A 25,048-nucleotide genomic window follows, 5' to 3' on the forward strand; every position below is an offset into this window, starting at 1 on the left:
AGAGGTCCCTGTATCTTTTGGAGGTAAAAATGACCCTTGTGTGGTCCCAGCCTTTCTCCTGAGGTTCTCTGGTTTTATTCTGTCCCCTGAAGGACACAGCATGATAAGCTTGGCCTCTAAGGTGGGTTGACCATACAAGTTCTTGATTTCCATTCAGGATGTCTTGTGTCATTTCTGTTGCTCACAAAGGCCACTTCTCCCTCGTGACAAGCGCACCACCACCCCTGAAAGCCTTCTGGGGTCTTCCTCAGGAGGTGATGGAGCAGAGGTGGGTTTCAGCAGGTTCTGACCAGTTCTAGAGAACCAGGAGCGGACATTCGGAGTAGTTCAGAGAACCAGTAAATATCACCTCTGACTGGCCCCCCTCCCCCCATCTATTCTCTGCCTCCCAAGTCCCAGCTGATCGGGAGGAAAAGGGGATTTTGCAGTAACCTTTCCCTGGGATGGGGTGGGAGTGGAGATTTTACGGTATCCTTCCCCTGCCATGCCCCCCAAGCCACACCCACCAAGCCACACCCACAGAACCGGTGGTAAAAAAATTTGAAACCCCCCACTGTGGTGGAGGGGTGATGGAGAAGGCTGCAGACCCTGCTGGAGAAGGGCTTGGCAAGGATAACCCACTTTTCTATCAACTCCTCCCTAAGGAAGTGCAGAGATGCTGCATCCCCTCCGTGCAAGGATCTCTCTCGTCTCCCTCCAGCATCTAAACCCAAGGATGCTCCATCCAACTGAATGCAAACTGCTTTAGGGGGGGAAATGCAGAAAGTTTCATTGACCCGGCATAACCTCAGAAGAAGCTCCGAGGATGATGCTACAGGTTGAGGGTGCCCTCTAGGGACCAAAAGAGCTCCCCAAATAGTTCCTCTCGGTCTTTGGGAACAAGTCCCAGCCTCTCCCTGTCCTGGGATTCTTGCACGTTCTTCTCAGCCACCCAAGCGGTCTCAGCCAAAGCCTATCCTGAACCTGTTAGGTGAGGTCAAGAGCTTGGCTGCAGATGTTTAGGGAAGGAATGGCATTAAATGAGGCGGCTTCGTTTACGCACCGAGGCAGGAGGAATCCACGCTGGGCTTTTCCTGAGCTAAATTCTTCCTGAAAGCTGTGTCATTAGTCCGAGGGAGGGGAATATTAGTGAAAGGGCCTATTTGGAAGAGGGGTGGGCGCTGCAGATCCTAGCAGTGCAGGGTGGCTGTCTAACTTTCCCTGAAATGCCCACCGCCTCCCGGTGTAAAGTGCGAACATTAGCATTTTAATCACCTCCTTGAAAATTAAAAGCAGATGTGCCAATGTTTGTGAGTGCGTCCCTCTCAAGGTATTTGCTCTTCCTCTCTGGTGAGGTCAGCCACAACTCTGGAATCCAATTGCTGAGGCTGCCTCCCCCCAATAAAAGAAATTCCACCTGGCAGGATGGAAAAAGGACCCCATGAAAGAGGCTCAAATGAATAAATACAAACTTTTATTGATTTAAGGCAGAAATACGTCAATGTCAACAAAACAAGAAAACAACTTGTAGTATAAAAAGCCCACCCACCCACCCACCCCGGGACAAAAAGCACCCCCATGGCCACGAGGTGGGCCACCAGGGCAGAGGCCTCTTCTCCTGGGCCTTTATTCATCCTCCCTTCCTTCTATCCCAACTTTGGGACCTGCTGGAGAAATCTAGGAATCCCCAGTTGATCCGAGAAAGTCCAAGAGTCAGGAGAGATCGGAGGTCTCCCGGGATCTGCCTTGGAGAAGGCCGAGGGGGTTGCCTTTCAGGGGTCTCGAAGGATCACTTCTGGACCCAGCTTTGTGCATAGGCAACGGGCTCTTTGTGAAGGACCAGGAAAGACCCCTTGTGTGGATTGCGCAAGAAGGAAAGGCCGTCCCCTCCCTCTGAATTAATGAGAAAGAATTGGGGTGCTTCCACCGGCCTCCCCCTCCATACTGCAGCTCCTTTTGCTCCCCAGAAACTGGCCCACCAGACCAGCCTCCAACCCAGCGCCTGGGGGGGAGGTTTGAGCTGCCGCCTGGAATGATGAAACGGACCAAATCTTTAAGACCAGCGGCTTTCGGGAAGACGCACGGAGGCGATTCAGCTTTTTTGCTCATTCTCATGAAAAAGAGGAGTTCCCTTGGCCCAGATGACTCCATTAGGCGTTCTGGGAGAGTGAATGATGGAGAAAGAAAGGAGAGATTCCCGCTTGAGAAGACGAAGGAAGAAAAAACAGCTGAAATGGACAATGAAAAGGTCCATAGGAAACCAAAATCTGAAGACATTTCTTTTATTAGCTGGCCAGCCAGCTCTCTGCACCGAGAATAAGCAGTTCCACTTCTAAGGAATTCTCTCTCTCTCTCTCTCTCTCTCCTTTATTCTAAAGTCAAGTTTCTAGTCCTTAGGGCTATGGAGATACAACTTGAAGATGAACGAGAAAGGTCTACCCCAAATCCGGATGGCTCGTTAGGATAGCCAGCTCTTTAGGGTGGAGAGAGGTTTTCAGAAATTTCCCTCCAAGGTAGCAAAATAATAATAATAATAAATTAATCCCAAATAAAATCCCAGGAATAAATTATGCAAATAAAATGCCAGGTGCAGCATCTGTCTCTCTTACTCTCTCTCTCTCTCTCACACACAGAGATATTTGTGCGTGCACATCCAGAGTGTTGTGCGATGGTCCGTGTCCCATTAAACACAGAAGTCAGTCTCCCTGAATTAGGACAGGTTTCACATCCAATGAAGTGTGCAAAGGATCCCAGTCTCGGACACTTTGATGGCCCCGAAGATTCTCAGAAGATTGCCGAAGTGTATTCTTCATCACCACACCTCTGTGAGGGAGGGCACTCAGCCTTGCCAGAGGAGACTTTGGGGTTTTTTTGTGGGTTGAGGGATTTTTGCTGGCTCTTTATGGAAAGGGCCGGGGGTGCAGGGGTCCAAACCCCCTATCTCTAGAGAGTGGTCCTGAGTTAGAAGGCTGCCCCCCCACCCGCCACGACCTGGCCTGCCTTAGCAGCAGTGCCCCCCAGGTGTGGCTCTTTGGCAGACGGTCCAAAGTCTTTGGCATCCATTGCACGGCCTCTCTTCGGCTGCCTGGATTTTGCTGGGCGTAACTGGGACCCTCAGCCTGCAACAGCCCCCCCCCCTTTACTCCAGCTTGCTGATGTAGCTGTCCACGGTGGGAATCTCGATGTCCTGTTTCTTGACCGGGTCCACCATGTCCTTGTATCTCTCTCCCCGGTGACACTCCAGAGACGGCCCCCAACTGGGTTTGGGCTTGCAGCAGGAAACGATCCGCTAGAAGGAGGAAAAGGAGGAGGTGGTGGGATTCCCAGGCTTTGCTTGTCTCCTGGGGGTTTTGGGGTCCTTCTGCCACTCACCACCAGACACGCCTTCTTTCTCTCTCTCACACACACACGGCAACACTCACCTGCCACAGGTTGCCTTTGGCCTTGACGATCTTATAAATGGCCACCACCGGAATCCAAATGAGGCAGAAAATGATCATGCACCATCCGACGGCAGAGCCCCACTCCGGGTACTTAGTCGTGCCATACTTGGGGGGCATAAAAGTGACCAGGGACCAAATCAGGATGGCCTGTGGTAGAGAAGAGAAAAGAGAGAGAGAGAGAGAGAGAGAGAGATGAGAGTTGCACCTTTCAAAGGGCGCCTCTCATCCAAATGTACTGGACTCCAATCACCATCATCCTCAGCCAGCATCTCTTACATAAGAGACTCAGCTTCTGGTGGTCAGAAAAGGAACCACGATCAGCTTCTGGCCAGTGGGATGTGGGAAGGAACAGGCGATAATCTAGCTCAGTGATGGTTAACCTTTTTGGCACCACGTGCCGAAACTGGAGCGCGCACGCACCAGAACCCGAAAGAGAGCAGCTGGCGACGGTGCATGTGTGCACAGAGAGGGCTCTGCGTGCCACTTCCGGCACCCACGCCATAGGTTCGCCATCACAGATCTAGTTTAGGAGAGCCTTAACACAAATCCTGCCAAAATTCAGAATTCAGATCTTAACGCCTGCCTGCCTGCCTCCCTCCCTCCCTCCCTCTGGGCAAGCGGGTAGCTTATCTTTCTCCAAAGTTGGCCAGCAATTATCTGTGTATTTGTTGAACCTCACAAAGTCCAGGATTCTGGCTTTCAAAGAGCAAACACCCCCAGCAAAGAGACGACCGACCTGTGTCAGGCAGAATTTGGCCCATTGACTTTTTGTTCTCGACCAAAGTTTGCCGAGTGTCAAAGACAAAACATTCTATGGAGTTGGGTTGGTGCGTGTGTGTATGAGAGAGAGAGAGAGAGAGAGATCTAGCCAGGGTCCAAGATAGCTGTGAATTCTGTCTTGGAGGAGAGCCACAAAGTGCTCGATCCTTTTAGGGGAAGGAACTACACAGAAGGGTTGATAACAATAGGCAGAGATGGTTCCCTCCCATCTTGCAAACTTTGGTTTCCTTCCAAACTGGCTGGTCCTGGCTGGCTTTGTTTTGCTTAGAACATGATTGGCCTTCGTAGAAACGATGTACTTAGGAGGAACAGGAGCTGCTGTTTTTGGAAGGCATGTAATGTTAGGCGAATAATAGGCCTCCCAAGCGAGACGCGTCTCCAGGGGGTCTCTCTGGACTTTCCAAGGCTTTCCCCTCCCCCCTCCAAGCGCTTGAAATCTCTGGGCTACTCACCAGCAAGAGGCAAGGGGTGATGAAAAACCAGCAGGCTCTCCACCACAGCCAGAAGAGGAAGCTTTTCTTCCCGATCATCATCTCGATGTCTTGGATGAATCGGTTTCCCCCTGGACAGAACAGCCACATGGGTGGGGGAGTCAGTTCCTGAGTCTTGGCAACCGGGCAACTTCCCAGAGTTTTATCCCACGTGGGCTGAACTCCTTTTGCCTGGTGCCTGATGCCCCAAATGAGTTGTGTCGCTTTAACAGTGGGGTCTGGGCTCAAAAATACCCTACTTGGAACTGGCAAAACCCATTTGTTTTAGATAATCTTTCCCACATTGGACGTCTCCCACTGCACGAAGGGTCGACCTCCAAATCTGCAGCCCCTCCACCCCAATGGAAAAGCTGATCAAGGAGAGTTTGGATGGGGTTGGAAGGCTGCTAAGACTCCCATTTGCTCGTGTGTTTTGGAGTGTTGGGGAAACTGGGGCTGTTGCAGGAGATCCCAGCAAATATTTACCATAAATCCAGCAAATCCCCAGCAGTTCCAGGATAGCTGCGAAGAGGATCCCCCAGCCTGCACAGAAATGGTCCACCAGATTGACCCAGTAGATTCCTGCCTGTGGGAGAGAGGAGAAAGAGGTGACCCCTTGCCCTTGTCCACAGCAAGAGAGTCTCCAGTTTTCCCCCTGGGGGCTTCCGGCATCTCAGCATAAGAGAGGGGGAGTTTCCGGCCCTCCTTGAGTCATACCTGGGTCACACAGACGAGCCCAAGCAGAAACAGCAACATACACAACCCCATCGTCACCACAACTCTCATTTTCTTCATCACCGCGGGGTAGATATCTTGGATGGTGGTAGTGATGGTTTCTGCAGAAGGAAGAGGGAGCACAATTAGCATCCACAGCGGGAGAGGAGAAGGAGGGTCATCCTGGCATTGCTGCTCTGAGATCAGCTCCATCCGGCTTCACCTCCCTGCACCGTGTCTAGATGACTGTTATTTTAGAAATGCCTTTTAATTGGGTTTTTTCAGCTGGTTTTTTCACCTTTCCCCTCCCTAGCATGTCATTCAGACTGAATTCAATCAATTCAATCAGAATAGAGCTGGAAGGGACCTTGGAGGTCTTCTAGCCAACCCCCTGCTGAAGCAGGAGACCCTTATAGCATTTGAGACAAGCGGCTGTCCAGCCTCTTCTTAAAAGCTTCCAGAGATGGAGAACCTGCAACTTCTGTTCTGCTGCTTAATTGTTCTCACTGTTAGGAAGTTTCTCCTTAATCCCAGATTGCTTCTCTCCTTCATTAGTTTCCATCCATTGTTTCTTGCATTTCTGGTGTTTTGGAAAATAAGTTGAACCCGCCCCCCAACCTTCTTCTTTGTGGCAGCCCCTCAAATATTGGAAGACTGCTATCGTGTCTCCCCTGGTCCTTCTTTTCTCTAGACTAGCCATGCCCAGTTCCTGCAACCTTCTTCACTGGTTTTAGTCTCCAGGCCTTTAATCATCCTAGTTGCTCTTCTCTGCGCTTCTTCCAGTCTCAACATCTTTTTTGTAATGTGGGGACCAAAACTGGATGCAGGATTCCAGCTGTGGCCTTACTAAGGTTTTATAAAGTGGTACTAAGGCAGAAGGAGATGCTACTGGCTCCAAATGTCTGGCTTCCTTCTATTCGTGTAAATGTTACGAAATGCATAAATGCGACATAAAACGGTAAAAGTAAAGGTTCCCCTTGCACATACGTGCTAGTCGTTCCCGACTCTAGGGGGCGGTGCTCATCTCTCTTTCAAAGCCAAAGAGCCAGCGCTGCCCGAAGATGTCTCTGTGGTCATGTGGCCGGCATGACTCAACGCCAAAGGCGCACGGAACACTGTTATCTTCCCACCAAAGGTGGTCCCTACTTTTCTACTTGCATTTTTTTTACCTGCTTTCGAACTGCTAGGTTGGCAGAAGCTGGGACAAGGAACGGGAGCTCACTCCATCACGTGGCACTAGGGATTCGAACCACTGAACAGCCAACCTTTCGATTGACAAGCTCAGCATCTTAGCCACTGAGCCACCGCGTCCCTTTTAAATGCGACAGATCAACTTATTAAGTTTTGCAAGACCTACTGAAGCAGGCTGGCAGGATATGTGATGCTCTGTCCGCAGGGCATACAATCCTTTGGAGCATTATCACATCGCGAGGTGGATCCCCTTTGTCTTAACTGATACTCACCTATGGTGGCAAACTGGGAATCGAGACCCAGAAGCAGAAGCATGAAGAAGAACAAGAAGGACCAGAGAGGAGCCACCGGGAGCTTGGACAGGGCTTCAGGGTAGGCCACAAAGGCCAGGTCAAATCCTGCCAGGGAGCAAAATCAAGGATACCATCAGGAAACTCTCTCGGAGAAATAGAGATCTGTGTGAACAGCGAGACCAATTACAGCAGCTTTCTGGGATGGTGGAGGTGTCCACCAGGTGTGTTTGGGTTCAGTTCTCATCCTCCAGCCAGTTCGGCAGAAATGGGAGGTGAACTTAGGAGAGCCCAACTGAGACAGGTGACTGATGGGTGGAGAAGATCACATTTAGTGATATGATCTAAGTGATACATCAAACTTGAAGGGTAATAAGAGTCATCCTGGATCACATCTGAATCCAGCTCTGATTTCCCACCGTGCTATCCAGAGTCTGATACCAAACCCTATGATGGCTATTGAGTCCAGTGCAGAGGTGGGTTTCAGCAGGTTCTGACCAGTTCTAGAGAACCGGTAGCGGAAATTTTGAGTAGTTCGGAGAACCGGTAGTAAAAATTCTGACTGGCTCCACCCCCATCTATTCTCTGCCTCCCGAGTCCCAGCTGATCGGGAGGAAATGGGGATTTTGCAGTATCCTTCCCCCTGGAGTGGGGAGGAAATGGGGATTTTGCAGTATCCTTCCCCTGGAGTGGGGAGGAAATGGGGATTTTGCAGTATCCTTCCTCTGCCACGCCCACCAAGTCACGCCCACAGAACCAGTAATAAAAAAAAATTGGATTTCACCACTGATCCAGTGGCCTAACAGGTTGAGCTCACCTGAGTCCACAACTTCGGAGACCTTCTTATTTGCCATGAAGGCCATGTGCCCCAGGATGGAGAAGATTGCGAACCCAGCAAAGACGCTGGTGAGACAGTTGATTACACAGACGAAAATGGCATCTGTGTAGCAATTGTTATGGAATTTGTTGTAGGAGGAGAGGGCGACCAGCCCACCCCAGGCGACCGAGAGGGAGAAGAAAATCTGCGTGGCTGCGTCTTTCCACACCTTGAAGAAAGAAGAGGAAGAAACATAGCAAGTCGCTCTTGCAATCCCACCTAATTTAACCATGGATGTGTGTGTCACATAAGCCATTATAAATATTGCAATTATTATTAGCCGTGGTGGCGCAGTAATTAGAATGCAGAATTGCAGGCTAATTCTGCCCACTGCCAGGAGTTCGATCCTGACTGGCTCAGCCTTCCATCCTTCCGAGGTCGGTAAAATGAGGACCCAGATTGTTGGGGGCAAGATGCTGATTCTATAAACCGCTTAGAGAGGACTGTAAAGCACTGTGAAGCAGTATATACTGTATTTTTCGAAGTATAAGACGCCCCCCAAAAATAGAGGGTGAAAATCTGGGTGCATCTTATACTCTGAATTTAGCCCTGCCCAGCTTCGCAAACAGAGGTTTCAGAGGCTGAAAAAGCCTCTGAAAGAAGCTTCAGAAAAAAAGCCTCAGAAACGAAGCTTCAAAAAAAAAAAAGCCTCCAAACTGAGCTTCAGAAAAAAAAGCCTTTTTTTTTCTGAAGCTCTGTTTCGGAGACTTTCAGAGGAAGAAAAAAAAAGTTTTTTATGAAACAGAGTTTCAGAAGTTTCAGAGGCAGAAAAAAAAGCAAGGCACAGAGCTCACAACCAACGAACTTGTTGCTAAAATTCACCTCTGGGAACAGTTGATTGGGGGTATTCTGGAGGCTGATCCACTCATCAATCAGCTTTTTTCTTATTTTCCTCCCCAAAAACTAAGGTGCATCTTATACTCCGGTGCATCTTATACACCGAAAAATATGGTAAGTCTAAGGGCTATTGCTATTAAGAATATGGATATTAGTTTATTCTGATGGAGCTCTTTTCCTATTTGGTCATAACACTTAATCTACACCATAAAATTGTTAATCCTTACAATAAGGCACTCAGCTGGTAGATTATTAGTGATGGCAGGCAGATATCTATAAGGGTTTCTTGGCCAAAGCATTAAAGTTGTTTTCCATTATTTTCTTTTGTTTTTTTTTCAATTTCCCAACCTAGCTTTCCTTTTGTCTCCCATCCAAGTATTACTCTAGCCCAAACCTGCTTAGCTTGTCTGAGATTAAGTGTTGCCTCCTGGCAGGCCAACTCTGTTTTTGTGAAATTAGAACCTAGGAGGAAGGTTGAAGAGTTTTGTTCGTCTGTCTTTTATAGGACTAACACTATAGACCTATCTTTGAATACTGCTCACCTGCCTGGAACCCTCACTGTATTTCAGACATCAATACATTAGAGAAGGTCCAGAGATATTTTACTAGAAAAGTACTCAAATCTTCTGCTCGAAATAAAATTCCCTATCCCGCCAGGCTTGAAATTTTACGTCTGGATAGCCTCAAACTACGCCGTCTACCTTCCGACCTATGCTTAGTTCATAAGATTAATTACCAAAACATCCTATCTGTAAAGGAGTACTTTAATTTCAACCGTAATAACACAAGGGCTACCAATAGATTCAAACTCAATGTAATTCGCTCTAATCTTGATGGTAGGAAATCTGACTTCTGCAATAGAGTAGTAAATGTCTGGAACTCTCTATCTGATCCTGATGTTAGTCACACTAATCCCCATATCTTTGACCTTAAACTGTCTACCGTGGACCTTTCATGTTTCTTAAGAGGTCCTTAAGAGGTCCATAAAGGCGAGGAAATGATACATCAACGTATTGAATTTAAACCAGAGCTGTTCCTACTGGGTATCCTACCTGAAAAAATTAGCAAGGAAAAAGTTTATCTGATAATACATATGATAATAGCTGCAAGAGTTGTCTATGCACAAAATTGGAAAGCGGAGAAAATACCTTTGGAAGAAGAAGTAATGAAAAAAATCTTAGATTGTGCAGAAATGAATAGATTAACTCTGATGATTAAAGATAGAGAAGACTCAGAATATTTTAAAATAGGGAATGGTTTTTATTATTGGTTGGAGAAGAGATATAAACGATTAATTATATAAGTATGTAAAAATATGTGATGAACTGAATATTATGTTAGTGATGAATTGATATTGTGGACTGGATAAGGATCAAGATAGAAGTAATGACAACTATACAGAAGAAGAAAGAACTTTGGAAGATAACACCAAGATGTCAAAGGGAAGAGAAAACTGATGTATTAAATGTTTGTTTGTCTAAAAAATAAAAAACTTTAGAAAAAAAAGAGGTCCCTAAGGGGGCGTGCATAAGTGCACCAGCGTGCCTACCGCACCTGTCCTACTGTCCCTATTTATATGTAATCATTCTATTGTCAGGTTTCGATGTCATCTCAAATAAATTGCACTCCCAAACAATTAATCTTTGCTGAGATATTCCATTTATTGAGTACGACAGACCTGGTCCTGACTCATCATAGCCGATACTAAACCTCTGACCCCAAAACCTTCCCTTTCCATTCCCCTCTTCTCATCTTCTCATTGGCCATCTTCCAAATCAGTCTTCCCAGCTCCTGCCTTCAACCCCAGGAATGTCCCCCTCCCATCCCATCTCCTAGGGGATATTATCTACAGAGAAAATAAGTAGGTAAAAAGTCAAGCCTCGCCTCCTCCTCTTTATGGCAGCATTGAAATGCTGACATCTATGTGTTTATGGCTATGTTTTGCCTATTTACATCCTTTTATTTGTGCCAATTTTTTTCATGTGTCCATGTCTATGTCTATACTGTTACTTGTTCCCTTGTACTTGTTGACAGACAAACAAACAAACAAACAAACAAACAAACAAACAAACAAACACAGAGACAAGTTCCAGTCCAGCTGCCCTCCATGGGCTGGGTGGTACCAACCTCTGCTTCGCCAAGTTTTGTGAAATCGGACTGGGCCCCGATGTAGTACTCAATCCCTTCGCGGGCACCTTCCAAGGTGACGCCTCGCACCAGCAGTATGATCAGGACAACATAAGGGAAAATGGCTGTGAAGTAGACAACCTGGAAGGAGAAACAACGCATGATTCAGAAAGAGGCCAGACCGAAGTTTTGGGAAGACCAATGGAATACTTTTTAAATTTGGAGGTTGTTTTTTTTTTTTAAGCAGGAACAAATGAGTTCCCAGATTCAGATACAGGTAATGGTGAGGAATCTGATCTTCGCTGGATGCTGCAGGGTCTCTGGCCTTCCCAGTCATGCCCTCCTGATGGGCTATCTGCAGAGGAGGGGTCAAAACCTGCAAGATGCTGAGTGGGGCTTTGGTTGCAATGAAGGTCTTAGTAAGAAAAACCAAAAGCACACATATAATCTGGGGGAAACCAGGCTTAATAGCAGTGACTGTGAGAGGGATCTTGGAGTCTTAGTGGACAACCAGCTAAATATGAGTGTGCAGCGGCAGCTAAAAAAGCCAACGCAATCCTAAATTGCATTAACAGAGGGATCCAATCAAGATCAAGGGAGGTACTAATACCACTCTATAAAAGTCCATGCCTAGAGTCCTGCATCCAGTTTTGGTCACCACACTATAAAAAAGGATGTTGAGACTCTAGAAAGAGTGCAGAGAAGAGCAACCAGGGTGATGAGGGGACTGGAGACTAAAACATATGACGAACGGTTGCAGGAACAAGCCATGACTAGTCTAGGGAAGAGAAGGACCAGGGGAGACAGGAGAGCATCTTCCAATATTTGAGGGGCTGCCGCAGAGAGGAGGAAGGGGGTCAAGCTATTTTCCAAAGCACCCGAAGGCCAGACAAGGAATAATGGATGGAAACTGAACAAGGAGAGATTCAACCTAGAAATGAGGAGGAACTTTCTGACAGTGAGAACCATCAACCAATGGAACAGAAGCTGCCTTCGGAAGTTGTGGGAGCTTCATCACTTGAGACTTTCAAGAAGAGATTGGACTGCCATCTGTCAGAAATGGTGTAGGGTCTCCTGCTTGAGGGAGGGGTTGGATTGGATGACCTATAAGGTCTCTTCCAACTCTGTTAATCTGTCTTGCCGTCTTGCAAATTGAAGCTTCCGCTCAGGAGATATCCTGCCTGCTGTTTGATCCTTTCTTATCAAGGATTCATGGATGCAACCTGAGGTTTCTCCAAGCAAGACAGAGGACTTGCCTCTAAGCTGTATCTGTAACTCAGATGTCTCAAGCATGAATTTCTATTTTGTGTTGTGGCTGTGACAACACCAGCACATGCCATCCATCTCTCCCTCTTACTCTGCAGAAGGTAATATTCTACAGAAAATTAAGTCCTTTTAATGAGCTTGGAATCTCCTCCAGGAAAAGCCCTTAGATCAAGTGACCATCAAATTATTCACATGCACCCACAAAATTACTTCCCAAATTCTTTGCAGGGAGGACCCGAAAGTCATATTAAATTGCCCTAGACTTGACTACTTCCAGGCTCTTTCCTTAATGGGCCCGCCCAACAGTGCCTCCAAGGTGACCAGAACAGGAAGGGAGTTGGCATCTCTCCTGGCACTTTGGCAAATCCTTCATGTCCTTGGAATGCCATGGAACCAGTTCTTTGCTCTGAAACCAGAGCCTCGGTTGCCTTATCGCAGCCATGTGCCAAGTGCCGGTGCCTTCAGCCACCTTCCACTTTAGTTCATGGGTGCTCTCAGCTATTTTGGCACATGCTCTCCAAGGATCCTCTTCGCCCCAAGGTCAAGGTTGAGGAAAGGAGCCTTAAATACTCCCATATTCCAGTGCTACTGCTGGCGAAATGAGAGTCCTACAGCTCAGCTGGTAGTCGGCCTTCCGGGGGCCACGAGGCTCGCCTGCAATTACCTTCCCAGAAGACTTGATCCCTTTGAACAAGCTAACTGCCACGATCAGCCAGGAAAGGAGAAGGCAAAGCGCCAGATACCACACGATCACCCCAGTGTCGCTTAAGCTCTCCGACCGCTGGAGGACTTTGTTGCTGCCGGAGGAAAAGGAGAGAAGGATGAGCAAGGGGGACCAGCGCAGCCTCAACCAGGGTGGGAGAAACTCGGCTTGCTCTGTGGTTGAACCGGAATAGGCTTGGGGTGTGGTTGAGTTGGGGAGAAATGCTGGAGGAGGGGTGGCATTCCAGATACTGCCCAACCACAATCGCCAGCATTCCTCAGCTCTGGCCATGTTGGTTGGCATTCCTGGGAGTTGTGGTTTCCTATGCTGTCCTACGACACTTGCTCTTAACGCAAATCCTAGTTTCACTCTGGATTGCAATCCTGCTCGGCTTGTCTCAGTCTCAGCCCCATGAAGCCCGCTGGGCTTTGTAGAATTAATTGCAGGCTCCCTCGTCCTGCCTTGAAGTAGCTGTGGGGCAGGTTGTGTTTCTGGAGGCCGAGAAGGCTCTCTCTCCAAGTTGCACATCTACCCACACAGCTTTGCAATGTCTCAAGCTGTCTCTCTGCTTTGATGGCTCTGTATCGTTCAGTCATCATCAGGAAAAAAGGATATGATGGCCCAATCCAGTCACGGTGCAACTAACACCTCTGCAAATAGCGTCGTGTTCCCTTCATTCATGCATGCAAGACTCGCTCTGGGGAAGGTGAGGGAGATGCAGAACCCTGGGCTAAAATGCCTCCAGAGAAGGCAAAAGACACCCTGAGCTGAATGCAATGATACTCCCTCAGAAAAGGCTCCCCCTCCACCATCCCCACTATTTGGGGGCAGATAATTAGCGATGGGCCTCTTCCCCCTCCAGCTCCTATTTGAAGCACCGTGTTCTCATGAAGGACCTCGCCTGTTTGATGATTCAGTTCCATCTACTGTAGAATGTCCAGAAATGGACAACTTCAAGACAGGTTGATTACATTGCCAGCATTCTCTCATTTGCCCAGAAGTTCACACATTCGGACATTGCCCTGGTTGGGAAAGACTACTCTGGAGCAGGGATCTCCAAACTTGGCAGCTTGGACCATGGCTGGCTGGAGTGGAAGTCCTTCAGGCTTAAAGTTGCCAAGTTTGAAGAGTCTTGCTCTAGACCAGAGGTCTGCAACCTTAAACACTCAAAGAGCCATTTGGACCCGTTTCCCACAGAAAAGTAAACACCAGGAGCCACAAAACCCTCCCCTTGCCTGACTATTTCTTGAGAGGCCACAAAATTAGCATATGTACTTGAATTAAACCTTCTGTTTTCTTCTGAAACTTTTCTTTTCTTGGATTTATCCATGGTTGGCCTACCCGAGGTTGAAAAGCTCAATAAATCGGCGGGTGTCGCACATTGGTGATTGTAACGCATATTTTGAGTGATAGGGAGCCACAGCAGAGGGGTGAAAGGGCCACATGTGGCTCCAGAGCTGCAGGTTGCTGACCCCTGCTCTAGACCAAGGGTCTCCAACCTTGGCAGCTTTAAGGCTGGAGGACTTCAACTCCCAGAATTGAAGTCCTTCAGGCTTAAAGTTGCCAAGGTTGGAGAGCCTTGCTCTAGATCAAAAGGTAGAGAGGCTCCCAAGATTTGCTTGCGTAAATGTCACATTTAAACGACCACCCAGCTAACCCAAGGCAGAGATGACTCAAGCTTGTCTGAAACAAGGTTTAAGGGGGTGTCTTTCACGGCTTCCCCTGGAGAGGCGGGGATTTCCAGCAAGCAAAGTTGGACAAACAAAGCCAATGGAACTTGCGTGGCCGGTTGTTGGCGAAAGGCAGCCAGGCTCAGCCGATTAAACACTTACTTCCAGTACTGCTCGCTGGGAACCTGTGTATCTGCAAACACCTGGCTGCCGTTGATGCAGGTGAGGTTCATGCTCAGCACTTCGGTGTAATTCATCTGGACATTTGTGCTGCCTATCGTGACGTTGCACATTAACACTGAAAGAGGAGGAAGAAGAGACCGTCACAAGAGGTAGAGAAACGGGGGAAAACAGTTGTGCTTTAATTTATTTGCTAGCAAAGTTCCAGATTTATAAGTTTGTAGCACAACTTATAAGCCTTTTGCTTCAGAGTTTCCTTTTCCTGCTTTTTATTCTTCGTTTTACTGTTATGAACTGTTGAAACACGTGATGACCCCCTCCCAATTGCAGCAAAGCAAAGGACTCGGAAGACCCTCTTTGGAGGGTCCCAACTGGATCAATCCTTCCCGTGTCCGTTTTTTCTGCTGGGCCGGATCCTTGAGCAATAAGGCAGACTTGGTGGGATGATACGTCCAAGTCTATTACGATTCCCTTTGAATGGCATTTTACCGCTTGACACACAGTGGTGGGTTTCAAATTTTTTTACTACCGGTTCTGTGGGTGTGGCTTGGTGGGCGTGGTAGGGGAAGGATACTGTAAAATCTTCATTCCTTCCCCAATGCAGGGGAAGGTTACTGCAAAATCTCCATTTCTTACTGGGACTTGGGAAGGAGAGAATAGATGGGGGCGGGGCCAGTCAGAATGTTTACTACCAGTTCTCCGAACTACTCAAAATTTCTGCTACCAGTTCTCCAGAACTGGTCAGAACCTGCTGAAACCCACCTCTGTTGACACAGGCTTGTTAGTCAAACTCCAAACGAGAGGAGGGAAAACGGCTTTCATGCAAAGGTGGGAAATAACACGAGACAATAAGAAAAGATGGGAAACAATACAATGGGACTAAAACAGGTGCAAAATATGCCTTTCCCTGTCTAGCTCTTCGAGGAACCCTAGTTGGTTCCTCAACTTAGGAACCAACTAGGAGGTGGGGTTATGCTCATCTGCATAACCCCACCTCCTCGTTTGCATGTCCCCACCCCAGACGCTGCCTCCAGCTCAGCTTGAAAATCCTGCCATGTGTTTTTATCACGAAAGGAAAGGAAAGCATTTCTGATCTGATCTCCACACCGCACCAGGCGCCTGCAGATAAAGGTGGCTTTGCCCATAGAAGAATGGCAATGAAAGCGCGTTTGGCCGAGGGATTCTTCTTCGCTTTCCCACCGACTTACCGATTGGCGTCTTGCTGCATTTCTCATCTGCCCACTCCGGGTCGCAATTCGCCCACGGCAGGACCCTCTGAAAGGAGGCGAACAAGTAGTAGAGGCTGTAGCCAATGATGACGTTGTAATAGATGGTCACAAAAGTGGAGATGATCACCATGGTGATTCCCACGCCTGGTCAGAAAGAGAAAAGAGGCCATCAGGAAACAGGTCTCTGAGCTCCTAGGAGCCAACCTGCTGGCAATGCCCACCCAACTGCCTTGCAAAGAGGGAGGGAGGGAGGGACGGAGGGAGGCCGCCTGGTTAGCTGGAAGACCTGCAGGTTTTGATGAATGCACACAGGTGGGGTCTCCTTCATTTGTTTTTGCGTCAGGATAACGAGATCGCGAGCGGCAGGCGTTATGGCCAAAACAAATCTTTTGTCCCAAATGTCAATATGAGATGTTTGTCAGCAAGGCTTTTTCACACCAGCAATCAAGCTGATAAGAGACATCTCCAAGGAGTTAAGACTGCAGGCATGCTCAGGAAATTTGCAAAGGCTGCTTCCTTGTTTCGCCTGAGATTTTCTTTTCTTTTTTTCTTTTTAGAAAAATTAAATTGCCGCCTGCTCGCCATTGGTGACCCCAGGCGGCTTCCAGGAATATAGAAAAACATCGTATAAAAATAAAAAGCCACAGCAAAACCCAGAAAGCCGTGTGGGAGACACTGTGCCATTCTTCAAAGTGAAAACAGGTTTAAAAAAAAAAAAAAAGGAAACAAGATACACATCAGTTCACAGAGAACCTGCAGAAAATCCCTGGTTATAGCAGAACCAACCAACTCAGGTCCCACGCCTTGGAAAACATATGCCTTGGGCACCCCATGCCAAGTTGGCCTGGCTTTGAGGGAGCCACCTTTGTCTTCAGAAGGACCCAAACCATTCTTCTCTTGGCCTGTCTGAGACACCTTCCAAATGTTGCAAAGGACCCCAATTAAGGAACTGCCAAACAAGCCAAGAGTAAACAGCCCAACCTAAGAACCAGTGGCAGGGCAAGCCGCTGGAATAAAAACTGAGAGCAAACCCCACTCCTTACTAGCACTGATGATGTTCCCTAGTTGGGTCACGAAACATCTGCAGGAAAACCGCCAAGCTCAGAGAGCACCAAGGACCCCACAGTCTTCCTCTTCCTCCTCCTCCTCCTCCTCCTCCCAGAACCCCTTCCCTTCTAGCACTTTCCAAAGGCTTTCCCAAGGCTCCATCCAGAAAACTACCAGGATGAAGGACAAAACTGACCTTGAAAAAGAGGGAGAATTCTCCAAACAGAGACGGGTCCCAAGCTGGCAAACTGTCCCAGGGAGCACTCCATGAAGAAGAGAGGGAGGCCGGCTAGGGCCAGCATGATGGCGTAGGGGATCAGGAAGGCTCCTGCAAGAGAACAGCATCAGGTGAGAATTCAGCCTGCCATCTTTCTCAAACCAGAGCCAAATCCGCGTGGGCAGGCATGGGCCAGGACGAAAACCAGCACCAGCCTGCAGAAGGAAAATACAGCTTCTAATTGTGATGGGCAGAGATCTCCAAACAGCCAAACATTTGGGGAAATCAGCATTTGGGGTTTGGCCAATGTCTTGCAGTGCCTACAGAGAAGAAGGGCGACCGAAGCCCAGGCAGGGCTCTGTTCATCTTGCAGAATGGCTGAAACTTGATCGGGTGCCAATGCCAGGAAGGGTGGTAGATTTAGTTCCCATCTCAGGGATAGTCCCCGGCTTCTTTCACACACTTGCCACATTTGCATAATGAATGGGATGAACCCGGCTGTTCTTGAGAGAAAAGGGTTGAGTGTGCCCCATGAGTCACACTAACCATGCCTTGTTCCCAAGCCATTATATTCCTCTGGGTGTGTACAATTTGGTTTTATAATCCCTCCTATTGTTACCTTCTACCGTTTGCTTCAAGAAGGGCACAGAGAAGTCAACAAAGGGAAGGAGAAAAGTGAGGTCAGCCATAAAACCTCCCAGCTGAACACAGGGTCCATGACCCCAAAGTCTTTGGCTGATGCCTCAGGGTCAACGGAAGAGGAGGAGGACAACTCGGCTGTTGGTGGGAAGGCTCAGGTTGAGGTCCCTGTGCAAAAGGCCCAGCAGAGCCTCTTGACTCAGAATTTAAGCTCTCTGCTCCACACTGAAGTTGTCTGGGCACATCTGGACATCCAGAAGTTGCAGATGTAAAGTTTCCAAACTGCTGAGGATGCCGGAATATCCCCTTGAAGCTCTGCCTCTTGGTGTACACCCAGCCGGTAGGTTCATTTCCTGACCCAACACTCAGAAAAGTGGGGAAGGGAATAATAGGATGAGGATGTGTGAAAGAATGACTCTGAGGGCACAGTGTGGAGCGTCACAAAGTCTCAGCACTGGCAGCACAAACCAAAGATTCCCCTCCCACTTCCAAGTCTACTAGGACTCCAATGGTCTGGCTGGAGTGCTCTAGAGCAGGGGGTCTCCAACCTTGGCAACTTTAAGCCTGGAGGACTTCAACTCCCAGAATTCCCCAGCTTCCCTACAAAGATCTACGGGATGAGCCTTGCAAAGAAGTCCAAAATCTTCATAGGCCACAAGAGTTAGGGCTGTCTCTCTGGTGCATTTGAGATTTAAGGCAGGGACCTCCAACCTCCACAACTTTAAGACTTGTGCTGGCCGGGGAATTCTGGGCGTTGAAGTCCACCAGTCTTAAAAGTTGCCGAGGTTGGAGATCCCTGATCGAAGGGGCAGATCAGAGTCAGGTGGCTGTGTCTGCTCACCTGGGGAAAAGAAGTCTTAGCCAGCCAGGTGAGCAGCTGCTGAAAGACATCCTGGGACGTCCTGGGCAGCTTTGGCCGTTTGGATGGGGAAGCCTCAGCATGCCTCTGCGTTTTTAGGGGGAAAGGGAGGGGTAGAGCAGCCCCTTACCTCCTCCGTTCTGATAGGTCAGGTACGGGAACCGCCAGACGTTGCCCAGGCCCACCGCATAGCCCACCATGGACAGCAGGTAGTCCGTCTTGCTGGACCAGTTGCCCCGTTCCGTGTTCTCATCCTGCGAGTCGGCGATCTTCTCCGTGGACAAAGTGAATTCCTTCGGAAGGAGAAGAGGGAGAAGTCAGCCCGTCTTCCTTCCTGCGCTTGGCTCCTCTCCAGAGCCTCCCGGACAGTCCCGGGGCAGGGAAAATGCGCCCTGCTTTGCTCACAGATCCTGCGGCCAGGGGAGGAGAGCTGGCAGGTGCCCGCTAGGCGCTGCCAACCTTTTCCTCGAAGGAGGAATTGGTGACTTTCAGAACCTGAGCTGGGGCTGCCCCCCCCCCCCAAGGCGTGCTGAGCCCCTCTTTCTCCCCTGCCTGGACGCGCCTTCAGGAGCTGCACCCAACAAAGGGACGCCAGAACGGGGACCTCCCGGGGGGGGCGGGGGGGGGCTTCCCTGCGGAGGAACCTGGGCGCCCAAACCCGGGGAGGATGGTGGGAGCGCAGCGCTCCGGCTGCTCCCCTCGGAGGCTCAGGATCGCCAAGCGCTGCGCCGGGGTCCCTCCTGCTGCGCGCCCGCCTGGCTTGCTCTTCCCTTCGCCGAGGATGCTGCTCGCTCGGCTTGCCCCGCGCCCGGTCCCCGAAGCGCCCCCGCCCGGCAGGACTCCGGCTCTGGGTCCGTCTGTGCCGCGAGGGAGCCCCAGTCGGGGACCGTCCCCGCGCCCCCTTCCTCTCCTCCTCCTCTTCCTCGCCCTCTCACCTTCTGGCCGCAGCGCAGACAACTGGGAAGCCGGAGCCAACCCATCGCGTTCCTTTTTGGGCCGCAGCCGCCCGGTGGGAGCCTTTATAGCGCCCGGAGAGCCCGTCCCGTCCCGTCCAGCCCCTTCCCCCTCCTCCCCGCCTTCCCCGGGACCGGCCAGGTGGAGCCGAGAGGGCGGGGAGGGGACAGGGGAGGGGCGGGACCAGACGGGACGGCAGGTGCGCAGCAGAGCCAGCGCGGAGGCTGCTGCTCCGGGAGGGGGCTGGCTCCTGTGGAACCTGGCCCGCTTGCCCGTCTGTCTTCCCACGACAGTGCCCGGATCCTGCCCGCCAGGCAGCTGAGACAAGCGCCGGCATCTTATCCAAAGCGCTTCCCGGCCGGACGACTCCAGCGCTCCGTCTTCGGGCCTCCTTCTCCCCCCACCCTCTTTTCACAAGGCATCCCTGGGGAGGGGGGTTCCTAGCCCCCTCCCCCCTCCCTCCCTCCCAGCTGCCTTTCACACATCGCCTTCACACCTTCTCCCAAAACAAAACCCTCCCGACGTGTCTCCCTTGGCTGCCATGCCCGTCTCAGAATCGCCAGTCTTGGGGGGGGGGAAGGGAGGGGAGGGGGCGTTACGGGCGACGTGCCAGTTCCCCAAATAAAAATGCAAATCACCCCGCCCCTCCCACGCCCCTCCGAAGAGGCGCTTCACACTCAGCTGACCTGCTTGCTCACTTCCAAGCCTGACACGGGAGCAGATACTCCCACCCACCCGGTTGCTTCATCGCCCTCCGGAGCTCCTGCCGCTTCCTTCCCTTTGCCAGGGGTCCGGCTGGGGAGGGTCACTGGTCATTCCTTCCTGCCTGCCTGGGCAAAATATTGCAGCACCGGCGGCTTCCTCGTGACGGCTGCTCAGAGGAAACGTGGCGGGAAGAGGCAGCGGAAGCATCCTCAGCTGTTGGGTTGGTAGATGCCAACAGACCTTCTGGAGGGCAGGAGAATCGGCTTCCGTGCTGGGCATCAAAGTTCCCCTCCTTTGTGCCCTGCAGACGAGAGTTGTCTCTGCAAAGAGTCCTCCCTGCAGCCTGGACAGAAAAGAGACACCCCTTGTTGTTGTTGTTTTCTTTGCCACCCACTTCTGGGTTGCCTGGTCTCCTCACCAGGCTGGCAATCCAGGACAGAGACAAGGGGGCACCGTTGTGTACGGGACAACAAGGTGGTGGTGCTGGAACTCCTTGCCACAAGAGGCAGCCTGTTGGCTTGGAAAGTGGCCTTGCTTAATGGAGAGTTTCTACTTACATTTCTAAACCGAATTCTTTCAAGCAGGTTGTGAATTCCTAAAGTTTTTTTAAAAAATGCGTAAGAAAATTAAATGCACACATCTACTACAAAGACCCCTGGATGCCAAGTTTTTGGAACGATTCATGCTTTCCGACCTTGGGAAGGAAATAATGAGATGCATATCAAATGGAGAAGTGTGAACAGTAGAAGAGAGCAGATAAGCTGATTAAAAATTCTTTGGCTAAGAATCTTTCCGGATGGGTGTCTGCGACAAAGGGGCAAAACTGAGTAGGGTGTGCAAAGGGGGAGAATCTGGGAGATCTGTCTCCACCTTCTGACCCACTGTGGACATCTCAGTGCTTCAGGGAGACCCCGCCCTACAGCTTTGCTCCCAAGCTTCAAGCAAGTGGAAATGGGAACAGTCTGTTACTCCAGCCTCTAAGATTGAAAGCCCCCTGAAAAATCCCTCAAAATCCAACTGTGACCTTAAGTTTTCTCAGCTGGTGTCTACAAAAGAGAAACAAACATAGGAAGTTCATAGAGGAAAGTCCTAGTACCATACCGTGTTTCCCCGAAAATAAGACTCTGTCTTATATTTTTTTGAATCCCAAAATAAGCACTTGGCCTTATTTTCGAGGTGGTCTTATTATTTTGGGGTACATGGAGCAAGACGGGGCTCCTCTTGCCATCTTACCTGATTTCCAGCTCTGTCTCCCTAACCCTAGCCACTCATGCGCTCAAAAGTCCAAGTGGGCTTATTATCCAGGGAGGTCTTATTTTCACGAAAACAGGGTAGAAGAGTTTGAATTAGCCCTTCCAAGGGTCCAGCGTGGTCACCACTGCAGATTGGCCAAAAGAGCGCAGTTCAAGGACCCTTGCTCGCCTGCCCAAGACACCCGACTTGCCCTAGATCAAGGCAAGTCAGGAGTCAGCAACCTGTGGCTCTGGAGCCGCATGTGGCTCTTTCACCCCTCTGCTGCGGCTCCCGGTCACTCAAAATATGTGTTATAACTGTTAATGTGTGACACCTGCCAGCATGCAATTTATTGAGCTTTTCAACCTCCGGTAGGCCAGCCATAAATAAATCCAAGAAAGAAAAGTTTCAGAAGAAAACAGAACGTTTAATTCAACTATATATGCTAGTTTTGTGGCTGCTCCGGAAATAGTCAGGCACGGGAAGGTTTTTGTGGCTCCCGGTGTTTTCTTTTCTGTGGAAAATGGGCCCAAATGGCTCTTTGAGTATTTAAGGTTGCAGACCCCTGCCCTAGATGCAGGGTAGGTAGGAGGCCCACGGGTTTAAAGATGCCTGGTGGGGCAGAATTGCCAGGATTGATTGAATGAAAGAGGAAATGCTGTTTCTTTAGCTGGGCTCCTAATTTAGCCATGGAGCAGAAGATAAATGTTCTTAGATTCGATTCAAACTCAGCCATCTTAAACCCCAGATCAAAACCAGCTACTGGGCTTTGGGTAGCAAAAGTCCGAGGGTATTTAAGCTTTTCATTTGGATGTCAAGACTTAAAAGGCTCATCCTGGATCAGGTGTGTTTACCTGGCTGCCCAGGTGGTGCCAAATATGCTTTCCTGCAGGGAGTGAGGCACCTTTTCTACTTACTGGGATTAAAAGATGTGCTGTCATGTCACGCAGCTGTTTGTGGCTGTGGTCTTTGCCTGTGTTGTGTTTTCAGCATGCAAGCCAAAGGGGAAAAGAAAGGAGAAAAAAACGCCATGGCACCTCCATTGCAAGGGGCCGGCTTTTAGGGATGAATCGGGGAGAGGGTGGGATTTCAATCCTGTAATTATTTATTTGTTCTTGTGGGCTGCTCCAGCTGAGTAGCAAACCTCCTAAAACGGTTGCTTTCGTCTGAAAGTTTGAAGGCCTTTATTAATTCACAAACGGATTGACAATCTTCTAATAAGCAAGGCGCCTAGATTCACCAGCCAAAATAATTCGGTATTGGCGAAATTAAAGTTTCTTTGTAGACTTGAGTGCTGGCTGCTTTATAGACTCCAAAACATTTGTATCCTGTATCTAAAAAAAATTTTTTTTTAATTATTTTCTGCTGTGCTTTCTAACAAAACATTCTTCTGCTTGAGCTCACTTCCTGGTGACTTCAGGGGCACCACCTGTGATCGTGGAAGCTGGAAAGACGCGGCCTGCAGCTGCCTTAATACAGGCTATATGTTGGATTTCCTAGTCCAGCCTGCAATTTGGAGATTGTCATAAACTCCCAGCTCAGGTCTGAACAGGTTCCACAAACTTTGAGATCAGGCATGGGTGGCCCACCTAATCCATTGGTCTACAAGGCAGCAGGGTTAGGCTAGAATAAAAGTTACTTTTTCTCCCTTTCTTAAATGGTTTTCAATCCGACAGAGAGAGTAGAAGTTTCGTAAAATGCACCTTTATTTAAACACAGTTTAAATAAAGAGATCAATGAACTGAATTTGTGGTTAAAAATACAAACCTTCCTGCTTTGAAGTAAGACCATGAAGTCTGCGAGTTTATTCCAGGTAAACTGCACTGGATTTTATCAGTTCAACATTCTTCTTTTGACCTTGTCAGTTTGCTAATGTCTTAGTGATGGGCTGGGCTACCAGGAACCTGCCTGAATTTAGCTTTTCCAGAAACCAGCTTTTTATTGCATTTCATGAAGGAAACAAGGTTTTAGGATAGGGTATGCCTTAACCCTTACTATCTTTGTATCAAATTAACTTCAGAAGTGAGTGTGCATTGAAAATATTTGGCTTGGATTAGTTTCACCAATCAGCAAGTGGTTGTGATTTATTGCCAAATGATAATGTTTGATTTAGATTTTTTTTTTCAACCCACCTTTATTATTTTTACAAATAACCCGAGGTGGCAAACATACCTAATTTCCTCCTTCCTCTTTCTAGTTTTCCAACAGTCACCCAACTGATACGTCATTCTTATTTTTAATCCCATCTGTGAAAAGTTCTCAAGGCTGGCAGAATGTGAAGCAGCGGAAGAGAAATCACAAATCTTCAATGCTGGGAATGTTCCCACATCTGCAGTCTGGAAGTGATGACTTCCCAGTCGGGGATCATTAAGCCAAACTCCAGAATGGACTTGGTGAAGCATCAGAAAAGGTTCTGGCCAGAGGTGGGTTTCAGCAGGTTCTGACCAGTTCTGGAGAACCCGTAACAGAAATTTTGAGTAGTTCGGAGAACCGGTAGTAAAAATTCTGACTGGCCCCGCCCCCATCTATTCTCTGCTTCCCACGTCCCAGCTGATCAGGAGGAAATGGGGATTTTGCAGTATCCTTCCCCTGGAGTGGGGTGGGAATGGAGATTTTACAGTATCCTTCCCCTGCCATGCCCACCAAGCCACGCCCACAGAACCGGTAGTAAAAAAATTTGAAACCCACCACTGGTTCTGACTTTACTCCAAACCTTTGCATCATTCTGTAGTTCAAGTGATAAATGTTGGCACAGAGATGCTTTCTCCTCTGGAAGATGGGAAGGAAGATGAGCAGAGATCCGGCGCCCTCCAACAACGACATGATCTTGTTTTCAGAAAATAGGAAGAGAAGATGAGATGTCCAAGAAACTTCACACCAGACCAGTTGAAGCTTCTTGGGGACATTGGAACTGGCTTTAGTTTTCCTTACCAGAACTTTTGTTAGCCCAGAGTTATCTCACTTTCTCCTGTTTTATTTATTTATTATTTATTTTATTTTATTTATTTTATTTGTCAAACATGTATAAGATAACAGATACTGTATAAGTATAAACATGATTATTAATACATGAAATGGATACAGATAAAAGGGGACAGTAGGACAGGATGGTAGGCACGCTGGTGCTCTTATGCACACCCCTTACAGACCTCTTAGGAATGGGGTGAGGTTGACAGTAGACAGTTTATGGTTAAAGTTTTGGGGGTTTGAGGATGTAACAACAGAGTCAGGTAGTGCATTCCAGGCATTGACCACTCTGTTGCTGAAGTCATATTTTCTGCAATCGAGTTTGGAGTGGTTTACCTTAAGTTTGTATCTATTGTGTGCTCGTGTGTTGTGGTTGAAGCTGAAGTAGTCATTGACAGGTAGGACATTGTGGCAGATAATTTTGTGTACTACGCTTAGGGCAGACCGAAGGCAGCGTAGTTCTAGGTTGTCCAAGCCCAAAATTTGAAGCCTGGTGGCATAAGGGATTCTGTTGTGAGCAGAGGAGTGAAGGACTCTTCTCGTGAAATACTTCTGGACTTGCTCAATTGTATTAATGTCTGATTTACAGTGCGGGTTCCAGGAAAATGAGCTGTATTTGAGAATTGGTCTAGCAAAGGTTTTGTATGCCCTAGTTTGCAATACAATACTTC

At 48.8% G+C, this 25,048-nt stretch overlaps 1 protein-coding gene across 2 annotated transcripts; it reads right to left on the reverse strand.

The window, feature by feature from the left end:
* Window positions 1-1,436: 1,436 nt before the first annotated feature.
* Window positions 1,437-20,227, reverse strand: SLC6A14 (solute carrier family 6 member 14). Of its 2 annotated transcripts, none has more exons than XM_087877587.1 (14): window positions 20,159-20,227; window positions 18,649-18,811; window positions 17,000-17,131; window positions 15,736-15,900; window positions 14,510-14,645; window positions 12,639-12,771; window positions 10,709-10,849; window positions 7,685-7,913; window positions 6,850-6,975; window positions 5,390-5,508; window positions 5,159-5,258; window positions 4,655-4,764; window positions 3,402-3,569; window positions 1,437-3,268 (listed from the first exon to the last, which is right to left on the reverse strand). In XM_087877587.1, exons 2-14 carry the CDS (start codon window positions 18,716-18,718, stop codon window positions 3,119-3,121), a joined length of 1,779 nt encoding a protein of 592 aa, XP_087733713.1. In that variant the 5' UTR covers window positions 18,719-18,811; window positions 20,159-20,227; the 3' UTR covers window positions 1,437-3,118. The 2 variants fall into 2 exon arrangements, with proteins under 2 accessions (XP_087733713.1, XP_034297574.1); XM_034441683.3 differs by lacking the exon at window positions 20,159-20,227 and adding an exon at window positions 19,454-19,587.
* Window positions 20,228-25,048: the final 4,821 nt, after the last annotated feature.

This window comes from Pantherophis guttatus, chromosome 12 (genome assembly GCF_059756535.1).
Source record: "Pantherophis guttatus breed Tessera chromosome 12, ASM5975653v1, whole genome shotgun sequence".
Classification (NCBI taxonomy): Eukaryota; Metazoa; Chordata; class Lepidosauria; order Squamata; family Colubridae; genus Pantherophis; species Pantherophis guttatus.